Raw genomic sequence first — 19,445 nt, forward strand, 5'->3', positions numbered from 1 at the left:
ATTCTACATTGGTCAGTTCATCCAAATTTTATTTTTAAGCATTAAAAAGAGCCCTTTTAATATTCACATAGCTGCCTGTTCAGTCAAACTGAACATACTTATAGACAATTGAGAACCACAAACTCGACCGCCTGCTTCTCCCTTCTGTTCACATATCCTGAATGTTGTGAAGGATTGTCGGGAAAAAACAGATCCAATTTTTTCACAACATGTAATGAAAGAGAAAATTAATCCAAGCCCAGGCCCAGCTGGGAAGTCAGTGGGAAGCGGACCCCCATCTCCCACCCAATAACCAACAATCCTCTCCCTCTCAAGTAAGACTCTCTTTTGATTTTTTATTGTTACTGTATTGCATATGATTTTTATATTGTACCATTATGTTAAATTTATTGTGAAATTCCCTTCTTTTATTTTTTTATATGAATTGTTACTGCTTGTACATACATGCAGTAATGTTTTTACCATCTCTTCTCCTTCTCTCCTTAACAGTATAAAAGCTCCCTCCCTCTATCTCAAGTCAGCTGAGCATCACTGCAGTGACATATGATTTTGTTCATCTCTATTGTGAAATGCTTCATTCTTTTATTTATTTTGGTGAATATGGTTATCATTAAACTATATTGTAAAGGAAAAATCATGTTAATACAGTTTTTCCTCATAGGACGTGGTAGGCCATCGAGTGCAAGTATAAACAAGAAAATCGGCCAGGTCTAAGTATATTTGTTCAAGAAACGACACAAAATTCCTTTGAAAATTTCAATCGAAAAACGGATTGTTTGACATGAAAAACGTTTGACAAATGAGGTACCACTGTACTAACTAATACAATTATATTTATTACATTCCATTATGACTGAATATGCTCTTTGTTTGTACTGTACAGTATATTTCTACATGTACGGTGTGCTGATTTTGGTTTGAGTATGGATAATAATTTTATTCATCAAATAAGAAGTTAATTCGTGTGATATGGTGGGATGGGGAAGAAGGGGTGCCATGGTAATGATTGCATTAGTTAGGGTGCCATCACTAAAAAAAGACTGAGAACTGCTGTTATATAGTGGAAAGTATGACAGAATACCAAGAAATAGTAAATGAGAAATGACAGAGGAGAGAGGGAAGGTGTCTGTGTGTGAGCTATAGTTATGAGAGGAGTTTCTTAAATGCTTTTCTCTCTCTCTCTCTCTCTCTCTCTCTCTCTCTCTCTCTCTCTCTCTCTCTCTCTCTCTCTCTCTCTCTCTCTTTTGCATTGTGCATGATTATTTTATAACAAGGTAATTTTCTTTTAATAAATTGTGAAAAAAACCTTAAAGTATTTTTAGCAACTGTGAAAGCTTTCAAGAATTCAAACTCCCACCTACCCCTCTCCCCCATCCCACAAGACCTTCTTACCCTCCCCACCTAGAAAACTCCTTCCCTCCCCCCCATAAAACCCTTTCTCTGCATGCTTATGCTAATGAGCAGCATTACTCAGCTTGTTTATGCCTGTAAGAAGTATTGCCAACACTTTTATGCCCGTACGATGTTGCCAATCATTGGAGCGTGGGTTTATAAATTTTTATGGATTGTATATATTACAAATATCTTGTTTTCTTGTGGATAGTATCGAGTTACGGATAGGGCAGATGCAGATAATTAAGGGAATACTTATATATGCAAAGTTGAAGTATCTGGTGAGCTAATGTTCACCCAAGCACTGTAGACTACCCACACAGTCATACCTCTGTTAAAGGACATTTTTCTGAGGAAAAATCCCCTGCATTAATGGATGTTTGCCCTGTTTAAGGATGGACAAAGACAACAGGCTAGAAAGTGTATGGAATTGTGTCCTGTGGGCAGTTCCCAGCTGAAACAAAGGGAAAATTTCAGTTTACACATGACTTGCTCAATGTATATCTCTCCTAAACTATTCAGTGCTCAGTAACTGTATTGTACATAAGTCATCATGGCTTCTAAGAAGGCTAGAGATGCCAGCAAGACAGAGAGAGGGAGAGAATATCTATAAAGATTCAAAAGGAAAGGATATTAAAACAGGAAAGTGGTATCTGAGTGGCTAATCTGGTGAAGGCATGTGGGGGGTGGCCAAACAAACAATTTCTACTATAAAATATGTGAAGAGACCACCAAAGCAGCTGATGTTGCTAAGGGAGTGAAATCTGTTATAAAACAAAGGTCCTGAAGAGTTGAAGGGGTTGAGAAATTGTAGTTAATTTTGATAAATGAGAAGCAGTTAGTCAGTGATAATGTTGCTGAGGCCATCTTATGTGAAAAGGCAAGAGAGTTGCATGCTGATCTCTTGAAAACCAACCCAGGAATGAGTGCTAATACAGTAAGTACTCAGGAATTCGAAGACAATTGTCATTTTGAGCAATTCAAGAAGAGAAGTGTCACACACAATGTGGTAAGGCATGAGGAGGCTGCCAGTTCAGACAAAGATGCTGCAGAGAAATGTGCTAGAGAGTTCAGTCAGTAAAAAAAGACTGAAGATTTTGTTATTAAATGTTCACTGGTGGTGAACCAGGCCTGTTTTGAAAGAAAATGCCAAACAGGACCTCAGTCGCTCAAGAGAAGAAGCCACTGCCAGGACACAAGCTAGTAAGGGGGCAGGTTAAGTCATTTGCCTTCAAGTGGGAGACTTCAACTAAAGCCTTTGCTTGTCTGTCATTCAGAAAACCTGAGGGTTTTTAAGGAAAATATTGTGATGAATAACAAATTAAATGTGATGCAGGGTGCCAATAGTAAGGTCTGGGTAACTGGGAAGTTTTTATTATTGAGGGGATGAATGAAATGGCTGGCCCTACTATCAGAAATACCTTTAGGGGAAACTTTACTTCTGAAGGTTGTTCTAGTAAGGAACAGTGCTCCTGCTCATCCTCCAGGCTTGGAGGCTGAGTTGCTGCAGGAGCTAACTGTATAAAGGTGAAGTTCTTGCCCCCTAACATGACTCCTCTCTTCTAGCCCATGGGCCAGCAGGTCATCTCAGATTTCAAGGAACTACACCAAAGCGCAATTCGGGAGGTGCCTTGAAATGACCTCTGATGCAGAGCTGATTTTAGGAAATTCTGGAAGAACCACTTCAACATCCTCCTTTGCATAAGCTCAAAGACAAAGCCTCTGGGGATGTTTCTTACAGGACAGAGAACTGTGCCTTGAGGAAACTGTGGCCAGATACTGTAACAGAAGGGGACTTGAAAGGCTTTGAGGCTGAGCCTTTTGTGGAAGATATTGTGTCTCAGGGCAAGTCCATGGGCTTGGTGGTGAGGGATAATGTTGTGAAGTTAGTGGAGGAGTACAAAGAGCTCCTACCATGTTATCTGATAATCTAGATATGAACAGTCCTACTCATCACTTGGTATTACCCAGAATTAACCACCCTCTAACTTAAATTCCTTAACAGGGAACCTATTGGGTGTCTGAACTTTTTCCATGAGTTCTCTCCTCAGATCAGTCTCACTCACACCCAGGGCCCTACTGCTCTGTCATCCCAAATGCAAGACTGAATAGGTTATAAGTATCATTGCATTCCCTACCTGCATGCACAACTGGGAGAGTGACAGCTCCAGGTAGGATTCCAGTCAGTTGTTAGAGATGACCTCTTACCTACAGTAAGGGATGGTTTGTATATCCGTAGGAACAGGTAACAAATTTTTAAAATTAATTTGTATTTTTCCTGGGTATAAAAACCAGGCCTTTTATTAAAGTCCCACTTGAACCACCCTGCTTTGTCCCTGTGGTTGAAGGAAGAGTAGCTGGTGGAAGGAGTTGAGTTGGTATGTCCCCCCTCCCTCACCCTCTTTAACCACTTGTTAATGACATTGTTACCAAGTCCATTGTCCATTCCATCTCATGCTGAGGACTCCTTTATAAAAAAGACTCTGGTTTGTTTAATTATGAAAAATCATAGAAAAATTAAAAAAAATTAAAGTAATTTACTTTGATTTTTTTCATTTTTCTATAAATATATTTTCCTGTTATGCATAATCTTTGCTTTGAGTCCCTTTCTTGTTTGCTTGAAAATCAGGTAGTGTAGTAAGGGTAGTGAAAAAACCACTTGCAGATTAATTAAATTTAAGTAATTCTTATTTTCAGTCAACCCTTCTTCAGACCTTGCTTCTAGATTCTGAAAATTTCTATTGGTGGCTTGTAGATGGAGATAGCTACCAGCGGGTGGTGAATTGGTGGGTAATGAGCTGTGATCCACGAATTGTACTTTCTCTACCAGATCGTAACCCAGTTGATATAGCTGTTATACAGTAAGTACATTGATATAGCTGTTATACAGTAAGTACATATGTATTTTTTGCCTCATAAGAAACATAAGTCAAACTAGGTTATACTTGTAGCTCTTGATATATTAGAAATCAGATTGCATACTGAACACTGCAAAGTTAGATAGTTCCTAAATTACTGCAATATTGATTAGGCCAAGCGGATCACAGCGCCTATGGGACCAGATTCAACAGCATCAACCCACAACCAATCAAAATGTAGTTGTAGTTGATCTGCTAATTGCAAACCATCTGCCTGTTATATATATAAATGGTAATGCACATCCTAATTCATTCACTTTCTGTAATTCTCAGTGGATGGTCACCAGACTGCATGTTGAAATGTCAGAGGAAATACCACTATGCATTGGAAAGTTTTCTATAACTTGGGTGTACTGCAGGGCAACACAACTTGAAGAATTACTGTAATATCCTGTTATATACTGTGGTAGTTCCCGAGTTACAGTGACTCCGACTTACGGCACTTTTTCATATATATTCATCAAAAATCAGTTCCAGGTTATGGCTGATGTTCTGAAGTTACGGTGCCGTAACCGTAAAGTTAAGGCACCATAACTCAGATATTGGTGCTGTAAGCACCGTAGGTGCTGATGTTCCGAGTTCCAGCGTTTTCCGACTTACGGCATGCCGCTGGAACGGAACCCCGCCGTATGGTTGCATACCTGTGTTTTACATAATTTTTCGTTACAGGCAGTCCCCGGGTTACAGCGGGGATTCCGTTCCAGCAGCGTGCCGTAAGTCGGAAAACGCTGGAACTCGGAACATCAGCACCTATGGTGTTTACAGCACCAATATCTGAGTTATGGTGCCTTAACTTTAGGGTTACGGCGCCGTAACTTCAGAACATCAGCCATAACCCGGAACTGATTTTTGATGAATATATTTGAAAAAGCGCTGTAACTTGGGGACTACCACAGTATATAACAAGATATTACTGTAATTCTTCAAGTTGTGTTGCCCTGCAGTACACCCAAGTTATGGAAACCTTTCCAATGCATAGTGGTATTTCCTCTGACATTTCAACATGCAGTCTGGTGACCATCCACTGAGAATTACAGAAATTGAATGAATTAGGATGGTATGACTGTTATTATAGACCAGTCAGATAACATGATGACATATGATGCTCTCTCTCTCTCTCTCTCTCTCTCTCTCTCTGGTGTTTGGTTCCAGGGTACATGCCAACTGATTTATTATATTTCTCCTTGTAATATCCAGGTTATGTGCCAACTGATTTCTTACATTTCTCCTTGTAATATCCAGGGTACATGCCAACTGATTTCTCCTTGTAATATCCAGGGTACATGCCAACTGATTTGTCACATTTCTCCTTGTAATATCCAGGGTACACGCCAACTGATTTCTCACATTTCTCCTTGTAATAGTTGGGAGAAATTCTGTTTGTTTTACCATGTTAATGCTAGGCTTTTTTTTCTAGTATTTGGAGTGCCTTGAGAAACCATAAATATCAACAGTTGTGTGGTTGGTCTGTGATTTTTGTGCTCTTTATTAGCTCCTCTCTTTTGGGCATTTTATTGCCACCATTCTTATATATCAGGGTGATTACTGTCAAACTCTCTAAGTGTATCTCCTGCCACCTTCAAGGAGGGGCCATCTGTAATCATTATGAACAGAATCACAATAAAAGAACCAAAAGAGAGAGATCACCAATAAAGAGTACAAAAATTGTAGACCAAGAACAAGACTGCTGTCGAGTCACCTCATATGTTGGGAGAAAAGCCCAGCATTAACATGATATAATAAACAGAATTTTTTCCCACTGTTATAAGTAGAAATATTAGAAATCAATTGGCGTGTACTCTGGCGCCAAACACTATCAAGGGAGGAGAGAAGCAGAGAGAGAGAGAGAGAGAGAGAGTATTGGCTTTCATCATGCTACCTGAACAATCTATAATACCAGTCACATCAGTAGGAAGTACCCCAGCCAACAGCACTCTTAAGCCAACAAAATTAATTGGGACAAGATCACAGCACCTATGGACTGGATTCAAAAGCACCAACCTGTGACCAGTCAAAATTCAGTTCACTAGCTGACCGAGCGAAAGCAGACCACCTGCCTACCATATATACCTGTGTAACATGTATTTGTAATTCATTTACTTTTTGCAACTCTCAGTAGATGGCTGCCAGAAAAGCATTTAGAAACATCAGAGGAAATAAAACTACAACATTAAAAAATCTTTACAAGACCTTAGGAAAACTTTCCAGTAATTTTCTGGATGCTATTGGAATAATCTTCTTCTGAATAAACCCGTTGGGTCAGCCTCATGAGAGTTAAGAATGTTAGCTCACTGGTTTGGTTAAATTATATATAGATAGTAATACAGTATTCCGGGTTTGTTAATTTTTGTAAGAAAATTTTTATATTTTCAAAAAGCTTTTCCTTTTATAAGAAATATTCTTTAGATGTAGTGTTTCATGAATAGGAATTTCCTCTCAGGTTACTACATCGGGCTGCTGGTTATACCCCAGATACAAAATCCTTTCACCAAGATACAGGAGCCAAGAGAAGCTTCCTTATCCGTGCATTGGTAAGACTTCTGACGTCAGCTACAGCAAGACACAAAGCATTATTGTCTGCAAGACCTCATATTTTTGAGACAACCATTTTCAACCTTCTTTCACATATGCAAGAAACTCTCATTGCAAGTAAGTATGTTTTGTAGGTTTTTCATCTTTAATTTTTTTTATTATTATTGTTTATTATGATCAGTTTAATAAAAACAACTATTATCCTGTGTGGAACACATGAGCTTGCATCAACCTGAAAAGTTGGAAGATTTAGTGTTTGTTACAGTGTACAGTTAAGTGGATTCATTTTGTAAGTCCATTATTAGTTCACTGTGCCTCAGCATACTTGTGTTGGTAAGGTAGATTGTTTTCTGTAATTAGATAAAACAGGTTTTGCCGTAGGAAAAACCTATTTTTGGTAGTCACTGTTGAGTCCTCAAGGGTTACCTTCCATGGACTACCAGAGCTCCATGGTGACCAAACTAATATCAAAGAATTCCCTTCTAGTTGGTCTTTTTGGCCAGGTATTGTGTCATAATGATTAACATTATAACACATGATGGAGTATATAGTGGAGTCAAAGATAAGAGGGCACTTTCCCTCATCTTCAGTGAAGGTGAGCCCAGTTTTTCCAATGTTAAAAAACCTGCAAGAAAGAGAAGTGACAATTGCACATGCACGTCCGCCCTCATGTTTACAACTGGGCTGTTAAAGACCAAGGAGCCATTACTCTCTGTTGGTTAATGCAGGATGATCACTAACCCAAATCCCATGCCTTTTCGTCAGGGAAGTGGGAGGGTTTTGAGGACTCCACAGCGACTACTAAAAATAAGTTTTTCCTACCTACATCAAAACCTATTTTTTGATAGCGTAGTCGCTTGTTTCGTCCTGAAGGAGCTTTACAATGAAATTGAAGGTGACGAAAAAGGCTTAAGCTCTCAAGTTTTAATCCCAACATCCCAAAGGAAAAAAATTTCTGGTCCGAGGTCAAGCCACAGATTTAAAATCCCATTCTTTATTCTAAATACTCTTCAGGTTTTGGTACCAAGGAACAAGAAACTACAGTATACACAAACATATGTTTTAGGATGTAGTTCTACAGTGGCTTACCTAAGCATGCTGGGTTTGGTTGCAGTACTGTCGCCCTTCTCCCAGCAATAGTTAGCATACTCACTGTCAATAAGACCCCTGGTTTTCTGCTGGAGCACCTACGGGTTAGGACTAACCATGCCACCTACTGATGCACAGTGTAGTCGAATTTGTTCAAGCATGTGACAATAATTTAACTGATGACCACCCTGTACATTTGGAGACTTCTTCGAGACATTTCTGAAGAAGGCCAACGACGTACCTACTTTCCTAATATCTTGTAACCTAGGAAAGGAGTGTGGATTTGCCTTTTAATTAAGAGACACTAGAATCATTCTCAGCCCTTGTAGGGAGAGTGGTTAGTTTGTGCTAGGTTGTAGAACAGGATCCTCTGGGATGTTTACCATAACCTATAGGTAAACCGTAAGTGCTTGAACCGGGCATAATGTCTTATCTGCTAAATTGAATTTTCTTATAAGAATAGATTTCCTTTTTTAAAGGATTCCCATTTTTGGCCAGGACAATAATAGTTGATGATCAGTTGTTTGCATGATGCATCATCCTGTCTAAGAAAGCCCTGTTCACTAGTACGAGCTCCTGATGCTAATGCAATCAAGAAGATTGCCTTTTGTAGCATGTGTGTTGTGGTTGTATTGGGTCTGCTGAATTGAGGGGTTGATAGAAGTCTAAGCACCTTGTTTAAGGACCAAGTAATTGGAAGCCTTTCAGGGTGGACCTTTGTAGAGCAAAAGACCGTAGAAGGGAAGTGACAGCTTCTATATACTACCGGTCCACTTCTGGTTGTGGAAGCATGTTGGCTAATGTTTGAAAAGAGTGGTTGTCCAACATCCACTCTATTGAGGCTGTTGTTTTCCTTGATAGGGAGTCAGCTGTTACAATGAGACCCCCTTTTGAGGTGAATTGCAGACAGGTGCCACTTCCTTGTTTGCGCCATCTGAAGAATGGCTAGCATTATTATATTGAGAGGAGGTGAACGTGATCCTGACCTCTTGATGCAGGACATTCTAGTCATGTTGCCTCTATTTTCTAGAGGTTTGAGTTTTTTGATGGACAATAAGACAGCCATCAGCTCCAGGAAATTGATATAAGAATTCCTCAGAGTAGCGGATCACCTCCCTGCCACCTGACAGTCCTCCCAACTTGTCAACTAGGCACCTGTGTGTGTTGAAATGCAAAAAACAGAGGAGCCAGGCCGACCTGTTTCGCCAGAGGTTCCTTCCAGATCCAAGGCCGAAGTATCTCTCTAACTTTTTTAATCTTTTTGATAAGGTCAGTCTCACATCTTTTTTCTTGCATATGATAGCCAGAATTTGTTCACATTTTTTAGTTGCAATCGACGTATTGGATCTATTACTGACGCAGACTGCAACAGACCATCATACTTTCTAATTGCCATCTGGAAACTCTGGGCTGTGCAAGGAACATTTTGAGGACTTGCCTTATTCTGTTTCAAGTATGATGGAGAGAGACAACAGGCTGTGAAGAATATCCCTACACAGTCCCAGCCACTGAAATTATCAGCTGGGCGTCGGCGGGATTTTTTCTTGTTTACTATAAAACCTTTTGACTGTAGTCTGTTGACCATTACTCTTAGGTTTTTCAAGCACTCTTTCCTTGTTGGTCCCCAGATCAACCAGTTGTCTAGGCGGGCTAATATTTGTATTCCTTTTTGAGTTTTCAGACGAGTACATTGCTAATTTTGTAAAATATTCTGTTGGCAGTGTTTAGCCCAAAGGGCATGGCTGAATCTGTACGTATCTTTTCCTATCTGGAACCTTAGAAAGGGGTGGATGGGAATGGCTATAGGGACATGCCAGTATGCATCTTCCATATCTATAGAAACTGTCCAAGTCCCCTTTGGAATGATTTACCGTACTTGGCCAACGGTAGTTATCTGAAACTTTTTTGCTTGTTCAACGTTGATTGGTTGAGGATCACTCTTCTTTTGGAGGACTCCTTTTTGAGGACACTGAAGAGACATACTTGGTGATGAATATACACATGGTTTCACTATGGGCCCCATTAACAGGGCCTTTCTGCACATATAAATAATGCTGTCCCCCCACAGGGAAAAACTTCCATTGTCTGTGATGTCGTCGAAGCCGACCCCCAACCATACAGTTCCTATTGGTATCTGCCTCTTCCTCTGCCTCGCCTTTGATAGACATTCCAGGTGTTGCTTTTCCTTTTTCCCCCTATGATATGGTTTTTGGACCTTGTGAAAAAGGATGCCCTTGCTGTTGTTGTTGTTGTTGTTGTTGTTGTTGTCCCTTAGTAGAGAATTGTCCCTTCTGACCACCTACCTGTCTTTTGAGGAAAACTTTTAGGGGTGACTGAAGGCTTATATGATTTCTGATCAAAGTGAGCCTTTTTTGGGGTTGGGTAAAGAGGAATTTTGGGTTCTTTGTTTCATGAATTCCCCTTTCCCCAGAAGAGCATACACTGTACAATTCCGTTGGCGGGCATGCAGCTCCTCAAACAGGTCCTTACAGCAGGAGTTAGAATGTGATAATGCAGTGACATTGGAGAGTGATTTGATGGAGCCCTCCAATGCTTCCATTTGCACTTTTATGCACCATTCTAGGAAGTTACAGAGTGCTTCCCAGCAGGTTGTCATAAGACTTTTGGCCTCAGTAGCAAAAATTATTCTGGAATCTTCTGGAAGGCTTTTGGTGACAACTTCCAGCAAGGTGGTAGAGAGGTTGTAATACCAAGGAGTCGGAGCCTAGCATAAAATTCTGACGAGGCTGTCCCCTCAGAGTCTTCTCATAGGGGTCCCAAACTTCTGTGTAGCTATATCTAAAGGGAGCTATTTCCTTGCAAAAGGGAGTTGTAGCATTGCCCATTCCTTGGTGGAATTTCCCTAAACTGGGATGACCATGGCAGATGGTTTTAATTTTGCCATTATCTCCTGTTTTAAATCACTACATATTCTGAAAACCCGTCTTCACATGATTAATAATTTTGGAAGTGAAGGGACAGAAGGCTGGGGCTACTTGGTGAGCATCTTGGGTCTTATTCAAAATGGAAGTAGAGATCCATTTTCCGTTGACCTGGTAAAGGGTGATTTCTGTAGATTTTAATGTTATAGGCACAGGTAAGAAAACCGTTTGTTAGTGGTTTCTCCATGTCTGGTGAAGATGGTACCAGGTGCCATTCTGTATTAGGGAATGCTGCCCAGTTTCTAAATTCTACATGTACAGCTTCGATCATTGTTTTTCTCTCATTAATTAAATACTTGCCATCAGGAGAGAAAATGCACATTGAGGCATCTCGCCAAGGATTATCAGTATAATCAGGGATGATATTGGAGCCCCTATTATGTTTTGATCTGAAGTTCTATATTCCGTAGTGACCCTTTTGTTGTTTGCAGTCGCAATTCTAACATTTTGTATCCACACTCACTTTTCGGTTACAGGATGTAGTACTTCTACACTTTGGTGTGTACATGAGTGACTTACTTTCCTTTTCGGAATCGTGCTTCATGTCCCTCCGTTCTGTGGCAAGGGCATCTTTGATGGTACTCAGTTTCCTTACAGAATTGATCAGATGTTGCAAACTGTGTATCCCTTTTGGGGGAGCTTGCGCAGTCTAACTGAGCTTCAACAGCTGAACTGTAACTGCCTGTTAATCAAGGGGCAGAAGTCCTTGGGTAAGTTACTTTACCCATCCGAAGATGTAGTCATTTCAGTCAGAGTTAGGTGGATCCTAGCACCCCTTTTTGGGGAAAGATCCTATTCAGCAACGATAGCTTCATGGGGAATAGAATTCCTTCTGGAAGGTTTCTCCCATGGCTAGCTAAAATTTGTCCCTGAGCCTTCCAGGTTCAGCAGGGCCATTTCAGTGGCAATGTCCACTTCATATTCTTTAGTAAGAATATCAACCCATGTAAAGATTCCTCTACTTCCTCCTTGGGGTTAACCTTGGAGGTACTGGTTACTGATGTTACTGGGTTTTGGCCCAAACATAGGTGTTGTTCTGAGAAAGGGTTAAATATCTGTTGCTGGAGTTTTGCTGGAAAGATATAATTTCCCCCATCCTATAATCTCCTCCATCCTCACCCCTACTGAACCCAAGGACCCATCGAGACAGCTTCAAAAGAGCTATTTCATCCTTAAAACTTGCTGCCTGGAGCATACTACAAATCTTGCCCATATCTGATAACCAAACAAATTTTCCTTGTTTTTTACAAGGAGTATGCTTATGGCAGGTGGTATGGGGATACCCACTGGCAAAAAGTGAACTGAGCAGTTTGCTACGAAACACTTGAACTGAGGATCCTGCCTAATGGTGGCCCTGTAGTGTTATAAAACAAGTTGTTATTAGAAGCTAGTTAGCATTAATTGATCTTAAGGATAAAAACTATACAGAAAATAATCTTCTTATAATCTGGTTTTCTGTTTCATGTTGCCAAGACTATCCTTTTATCCGATATTTGGCCATCGCTGTTTTAGGCTAATAGTAGGATATTCCTTAAAAAGGGGTTTCTGCTTTATTTGGTTGGACTACTGACTGTTCTACACTCTGTTTTTTTCCATCTGTCCACCCGCCTGTGGTGCTCGCGCATGGTAACACTGCGTCCCGGGCTTTAAATAGTTCCGGCTTTCACACACAAATCATCAATTCCGAAAGTTTAAAACTAAATCTTTTAACTAGAAGTTAATATTAAGCACTTATCTTACTATTTTTTGTTTCCATGATCCTGGAGAGTGAAATTGAAGAAAAAAGTAAAATTTCTTCAGAGCTCTGGTAACGATGTAAACCATTCGCTATAGCCCAACAGAGAGTAATTGTTCCTTGGTCTTTAACGGCCTGGTTGTGAAAAGAGGGCGGACACACATGGGCAATAGTCACTTCTCTTTCTTGCAGGTTTTTTGACAGAAAAACTGGGTTCAACTTCGCTGAAGATAAGGGAAAGTGCCCTATTATCTGAGTCCATTTTATACTCCATCACTTGTTATAATGTTAATCATTACGACACAATACCTGGCCCAAAAGACCAACTAGAAGAGAATTCTTTGATATTAGTTTGGTCACCATGGAGCTCTGGTAGACCATGGAAGGTAACTCCTTGAGGACGAAACGAGCGACAATGCTATCAAAAAACCCATACAGTATATATCATGCCCTCCATGGAAGGACCAGCCATATGATTCCAATTTGACTTGTTTTATAGGTAAAGTTAGTCTAATCAGTCAGTGGCATAGATACAGTTCTTCATTGGAGGGGTGGCTAGAGCTCTCGGCTAGCATGCTGTTGGCCCAGTGTTTGAGTCTCCGACCGGCTAATGAAGAATTAGAGGAATTTATTTCTGGTGATAGAAATTCATTTCTCGTCACAATGTGGTTCGGATTCCACAGTAAGCTGTAGGTCCCGTTGCTGGGGAACCAATTGGTTCTTAGCCACGTAAAATAAGTCTAATCCTTTGGGCCAGCCCTAGGAGAGCTGTTAATCAGCTCAGTGGTCTGGTTAAACTAAGATATACTTAACTTGAACTTTAAGAGTCATAGATACTGTCCTGCAAGTGACCTTTTTCTCTTTTGGTTGTTAGTAAGTTGTTGTATTTGTCTTGTTGCTTCATGACCATAGGAAGTCTTCTAGTGGAGCTTCCACCTCCTCTGTGCCCTATCTTGGTACCATCAGAGATTTAGGTCAGCACCAATGGTCTGCTTTTCCACACTGCAATCAGGCATTGTATGTCTCTCAGAGGCATCCCATACAGTAATCAGACTTAACACATTAGGTATACAGTTACAGAAGAGCAAGCAAAGAAACTCAGAAAATATATATATGCATGTAGACTTAGGCTTCAGAGAATTCTTTCGGGTGAGCCCCGTATTCTAGATATGTGACTAGTGGTGATTTAAAACTCATTTATTAAATTGAGAAATGATCAGACTGAATGAAATAGCTCCAGGTTAGGTCATAAATTATTTATAGCTAGGAGAGACCACAGAAACAAATATATTTATAGAGTGTTGGGCACCAATTTATCACAAACTAGGTGCAGTAAAATCCCACATAACCAACACCCTTGGGACCAGCGGGTTGCCATTTATTTGAATTTGTTTCCAAATTCAAGCACTCACTCATTGCCACCATCAGAGTTATCCATTGGAGGTGAGGATACGGAGGGTAGTGAGTAGGGAAGGACACTTGATTAGGGGAGGTGGAAGGTCAGGGAAAGTGTGGTGGCTGAAATGATGCTGTCATCATGAATGTTCAAGTATCATCTTGCTTGCATGCTTAATAACCAGTTATGTAGGATGACTGATCCTCAAATTTTATTAAAATTATCAACCTTTTTTTTCTGCATCTTTCCAAAATACTTGCAGCTGTGGATCATCTTTTCTCACCCCAACATGGGTTCAGTAATCTGATCATCATTCAGTGAAGTGTGACTGGAGCATCTCAGTCCACTTCTGATTATGAAATTATTTCCTCTTCTTTCATGTCGAGTCATCTTCAGTCATCCAACATTCCTCAGAGTTCGTTCATGACTGTTATCTAATGGCAAGCATTGAAGCCGTCAAAGTCCTACCCAGCCTCGTCATGAGTGAACATTGCTAATGGATAAAGCTTCCTCCAGTGGCATTGTAAAGTTATAAACTTGACCACATTGCATGCCATTGAAATCATAAATATATCATTTCTCACACTGAGTTGTTTTTTGAATTCTTGAATATGCCCATCAAAACTAATTACACAAAATTTTGGCAGTAAATCTGATTTAAATGACATATTACCCCTGATCCATTGGTGATATAATGCTTGTTGCTTTTGGAGGGAAATAAAGGAGACACAAATTTTCAACCTGTAACTCATCTATTGGGGGATGCACTTGACAGTTGTTGAGCAAACAAAGCACTTTACAGTCATGAGGAAGGCACTATTCATAGATTTCCTTTAGTATTCAGTGCAAACACGTGCCCAAAACATTAAAAAAAAAATAGTTTTTGAAGAGAAAAAATCTCTAAAGAAAAAAAAAAGAGAATTTTTGTGAGCTTGGGCTGGTGTTGGGAAATTCCTTAACAGACAGCTCAATAAGTAAAAGAGATGCAGGCGGCATATTACACTATCTGTCCATGTGTTTCCTTGGGCATGATAATCAACAAGGAACTGAGTTAAATTCTGGAAACACTAGGGCTTGCAACATTTACCAAAAGCACACAAATTAACTTTTTCTATTCCTGCCTCATTGGCGTAGCACAAAACCATTAGTCTTTCTCTTTCCTTGCTGGTCTTAAATCTTTTTGCTGTGAACTCTGAAAGACACTTGTAGACTAGGCCTATTTCATCGGCATAGTAAATTTGTCTTGGAATTAGATTTAATTGTTCCATCATTTTAGCAGACTTCTCCTGGAATTCATCAGCTGATGGCTGGTGAGCTGACTTCATTTTCATAAGAGATTTCAAATTTCTGAATGTCTTGACATTCAAAACGAGTTGACCATCCTTCAGAAAACTTCCCAGCATCTTGTATCTTCAATATTTTAGCAAATTCACAGCCTTTCTAGTGAATTAAAAGACCACTAATACTATCCCTCCTCTGATCTTTATCTAAATCTTTGAGTCTTTTTGATGCAGCATGTGACAAGATTCCACTGTGTGGTTGGTTTCAACAATTTAACAAATTCACAAAGTTTGTGGCTTTGTGGTTTAATACCTTAAATGGTCGAAGAACCTGCATTAAATTCTGTCTTTGAATTATGCCTGCTTTCACCTTTTTCAAGCAGCTCAATGATTTCAAGCTTCTCCTTGATAGTCAAGACCACACACTTGCATTTAGAAGAAATAGCCATGGTGGAAAAAAACAATTTATACCCAGTAACAATGAACTTCAGTCAAAAATTTAAATCTTTAAAAAACCAGAGGGGAAACATAGGAGAGCAAGAGGCTGTGTAGGATAGTGACAGTTTTATCAGTACATGCACAAGAAGTGAAGTAGAATTGGCTGATTGCCAATTTATGAATCACAGTTATAATTTGATGACATCTGGGGTAGAGAGAACGAAATGAGCTGCTCCACAGATTTGAAAAATTTATTAGAGAAACAAATTACAACTGTGCGGTGAACAGTTCCTTAGCGGAAAAGGAGAGAGAAAATGTGGAACTCAAAACTAAATAATTCTTAGCATAAGAAAAATTAAAACATCTGCAAGAAACTGTACAAGATCATGGTGGAACCAATAACCACCATAAACCATTTACCACACCCTGTGAAGGAGCGACATTGTTAATTGGAGACCCCTGCTTAAAAGAAGTGAAGTCTAATGGCCTTCATAAGAATGTCATTATAAGAATGCTTCCAGAAACAAATATGTACTCACTAAAATTTTGGCTAATGGAGAAGCTTGATCGCTCGCCTAAAGAATGCAGCATCTACTGTGGGGCACAAGACCTGCTTGATGAAGACACTTATCCAGAAAAAAGCCTTGGATAACCTAGGGACTGTTGTTGCAGGACTCAAAGGGGAAAAATAATGAAATCGATGTAAAGGTTTTGAATTGGTTAGAAGTTTGAGGACTGATGGAGTAAATGATAGAATAAATCAATACAATACTAAGTTGCATGACTCGAGTGACAACAATGGCACAGTATTACTTTAACTAAGACAAAAGACGGTTTCTGGCTTGGAACTGGTGATATAGATGTTAATTGTTATGAAAACCTACAGGATAAAGTTTACGACTTACTCAGTAGAATGGGCTCATGTCCAAATAATTTAATTTGCCACAATACCTAATGCAAGATTTTATATAAGTGACTTACCAAGCAATTACATAGCTACTAGCTTCCTACCCCGGCAGACCAAAAATTCAGATTTTGTGGTGGTGCCACGATCGCTAGTGTAGGTGACCAAGTCCCTCCTCCCACTATCAGGACTGACAGGTACAACTCCGCAGGTAACTTCAGTTCGTTTTCTGCCAGCTCCCGATCAACATCGGTGGCTTTTGGGCGGTACCTCTCGTCATTTCTTGGGCTTGTTCCAATTTTGGTGACGTATTCATATTTTGTGTGGCTTTTTTCAGTTAGTGAATTGTTAACCTTGGTTAGCATTTTTCCCTAATTGAGATGTCAGATTCTAGTTCTTCTAGTGTTTGGTTTTGTACCGAGTGGCTTAAGACTAGATTAAGTAAAGTGACATATGATTCTCATACTAAATACATGAAATGTAGGGGGCAGGATTGTAATGGGGAGATTACTTGTCCATAATGCCAGGATTGGGATGAACATCAATGGAAGGTTTATAAGGTCTCATTTTGATAAACTTGATAGAGATAGGAAGAGGAAGGCAGCTCTTAGAGCCAAAAATAGAGCTAGCTTAGAGGCTACTCCCTTGCCTTCAGTGGCTGAGGGTAGCGCTATTCCTTCTCCTCTTATCCTGTCTTTTTCTCCCATCCTGAGTCCTCTTACTGTCTTAACGTGAAATCCTTTACCTAATTACCATGCTTCTGATCTCAACACGTTTGCCAGTCTTGAATCTAGGTTCGATAAGAAGTTTGAGTTCCTTGCCAATACGATCATGGAACTAGGTGTGTCTTTTAAAGCTTTTGTGGATAAAGCATCTGTTCCCAGTGTTAGTGCTTCCGGTGCCAGTGCAAGTGGAGTGCAGAGTGAGAGAGTTGTGATTTCTGAGGAGGCTGCTGTCCATCCTACCAGTGCTCCTAGACAAAGGTCCCTGTCCCACTTCCCAGCACCAGGGAGGACGTACCAGGGGTTGAAGGGAAGCTGGTAGGGTTTACCGGCAGGCAGTCGCCCCTCCGTCGAGCCTGTTGTGCAGTCGCAAGTGTCGACTGAGCGCCACTGGAAAGGGGTCTCTTTTAGTGCGCAACGTATGTCTGATTCTGAGGATTCGTCATCAGATGGAAGGCGTCGTCGGCATTGGTCTTCCACCTCTCGTCCTTTGAAGAGGCATTCTGCTGCTGCAGACAGCTCGCCGCCTCCTGTTAAGAGGCTTAAGAAAGTCAGCGTGAGTCCTCAACTCCCTGCAGCTTCGCTGATCCACCTCCTTCTTCTTCGCCAGCACAGATTCATCAGTCGGCTTGGGACAGTCTGGAGTCTCTCAGTTCTGGAGATTGCCACGTCTTGTCTCCAAAGCGCTCTCATCGTAAGCACTCACCACCTCAGCCCAAGCGCTCCCGTGCCCCTTAGCGCCTGCCTTCTCTCAAGCGCTTGGCGCCGGCTGCACCATCTCAAGCGTCTACGCCAGATCATTTGGCACCTACTTTCGCTCGCTCGGTGCCAACTGTGGACCACTCGACTCCTCCTCCTAAGCACCCGGCGCCATCGCCTCCTTGTCCTCTTGCATCTTCTGTAGAGGATTTGCCTTTGGCCCCTAATTAAGGGCCAACTTGATGACTTGATGAACTTCTTGAAGAAGAAGACTTTCCAAGACTGAGGATTCCAACTTGTCTCCGATATTTTCGGATTAGGAGGAAGCTGCCCATGATTCGGCCCCTTCTTCAGCTTATTCGAGCCTCGTCAAGTTCGTATTAGCGAGCTTCCTGGAGTTCTTCTAGCCTGTGTCTCCGGATTCACCTGCTTCTACCTTTTTGATGGGGAAGCAAGCTAGTGACTCTTGCCCTCATAAATTAGTCCTCTCTTCTTCTTCGAAGAGAGCATTAAAAGCGGTCGACAAGTGGTTGGGTTCTAAGAGGGACTCAGGCAAAGCTATGTTTGCCTTCCCTCCTTCAAAGCTTCTTAAAAGGAGATATCGATTTAATGCCTCCGGAGAAGCTCCTTCCTTGGGAGTGTCTGCCTCCTTCCAGGGGGACTTCTCTGGCTTGGTCGAAGCTACGCGATGCTCTGCTTGCGCCTCAGCTAAGGTCATGTTCTCTTCTCCAGAATTGGATTACCTAGTTTGCAATGTCTTGAAGGTTCTGGAGATTTTTAGTTTCCTGGATTGGACTGTGGGAGCGCTGGCCAGGAAGATTGAGGATTGTCCAGTCCTAGCAGAGGATTTTGCCTTGGATTGGGTAAATGTACTGTCTTGCTCCGACAAGGAGTTTAGAGATGGCTCAGCGGAGCTGGTTTCTTTATAGGCGATGGGCTCTTTAAAGAAGCAAGAGCTGTGGTGCTCATTTGCTACCAAGGCAGTTACAACAATCCAGAAGTCTGCTCTGATGTTTGCTCCGCTTGACAAGTTGTACCTCTTCCCTCAAGACATCGTCAGAGAGGTTCTTTCTGCACTGCAGAAGAAATCGACACAATTTGCTGGCGCAGTCCTCGAAGCGCCCCAAGTCAGCACCTACAGTCATTCCGAAGGTTTTCTCTCCTCTACAACCTCAGCCCTTTCGTGGGGGATGAGCCAACTCCCAGTCGAGACCACACTCTAATCTTCACCCTCCAGCAAAGCCCTTTAAGAAGTCCTCTTCCAAAACGGCTGCCAGCGAGTGAGATCTGTGTCCTTTGCGCCCCGGTAGGTGCCAGGTTGCACCATTTTTGGAAGCAATGGAGTTGCAGATTTCAAACAGAAGCTGCTGCTTTCCAAGTTGCTGATCACCTTGACAG

General features: G+C 41.1%; 1 protein-coding gene across 2 annotated transcripts in view; it reads left to right on the forward strand.

The window, feature by feature from the left end:
* The window catches only part of Epg5 (ectopic P-granules autophagy protein 5), a 474,230-nt gene that overhangs the window by 369,273 nt on the left and 85,512 nt on the right, over window positions 1-19,445 (forward strand). For both annotated transcript variants that reach the window (XM_067119916.1, XM_067119917.1), the window contains 2 exons: window positions 4,090-4,253; window positions 6,751-6,959. In XM_067119916.1, coding sequence (XP_066976017.1) covers window positions 4,090-4,253; window positions 6,751-6,959 — 373 coding nt within the window. The remainder of the gene's footprint in view (window positions 1-4,089; window positions 4,254-6,750; window positions 6,960-19,445) is intronic.

The sequence above is a fragment of the Macrobrachium rosenbergii genome, chromosome 17 (assembly GCF_040412425.1).
Source record: "Macrobrachium rosenbergii isolate ZJJX-2024 chromosome 17, ASM4041242v1, whole genome shotgun sequence".
In the NCBI taxonomy this organism is placed as follows: domain Eukaryota; kingdom Metazoa; phylum Arthropoda; class Malacostraca; order Decapoda; family Palaemonidae; genus Macrobrachium; species Macrobrachium rosenbergii.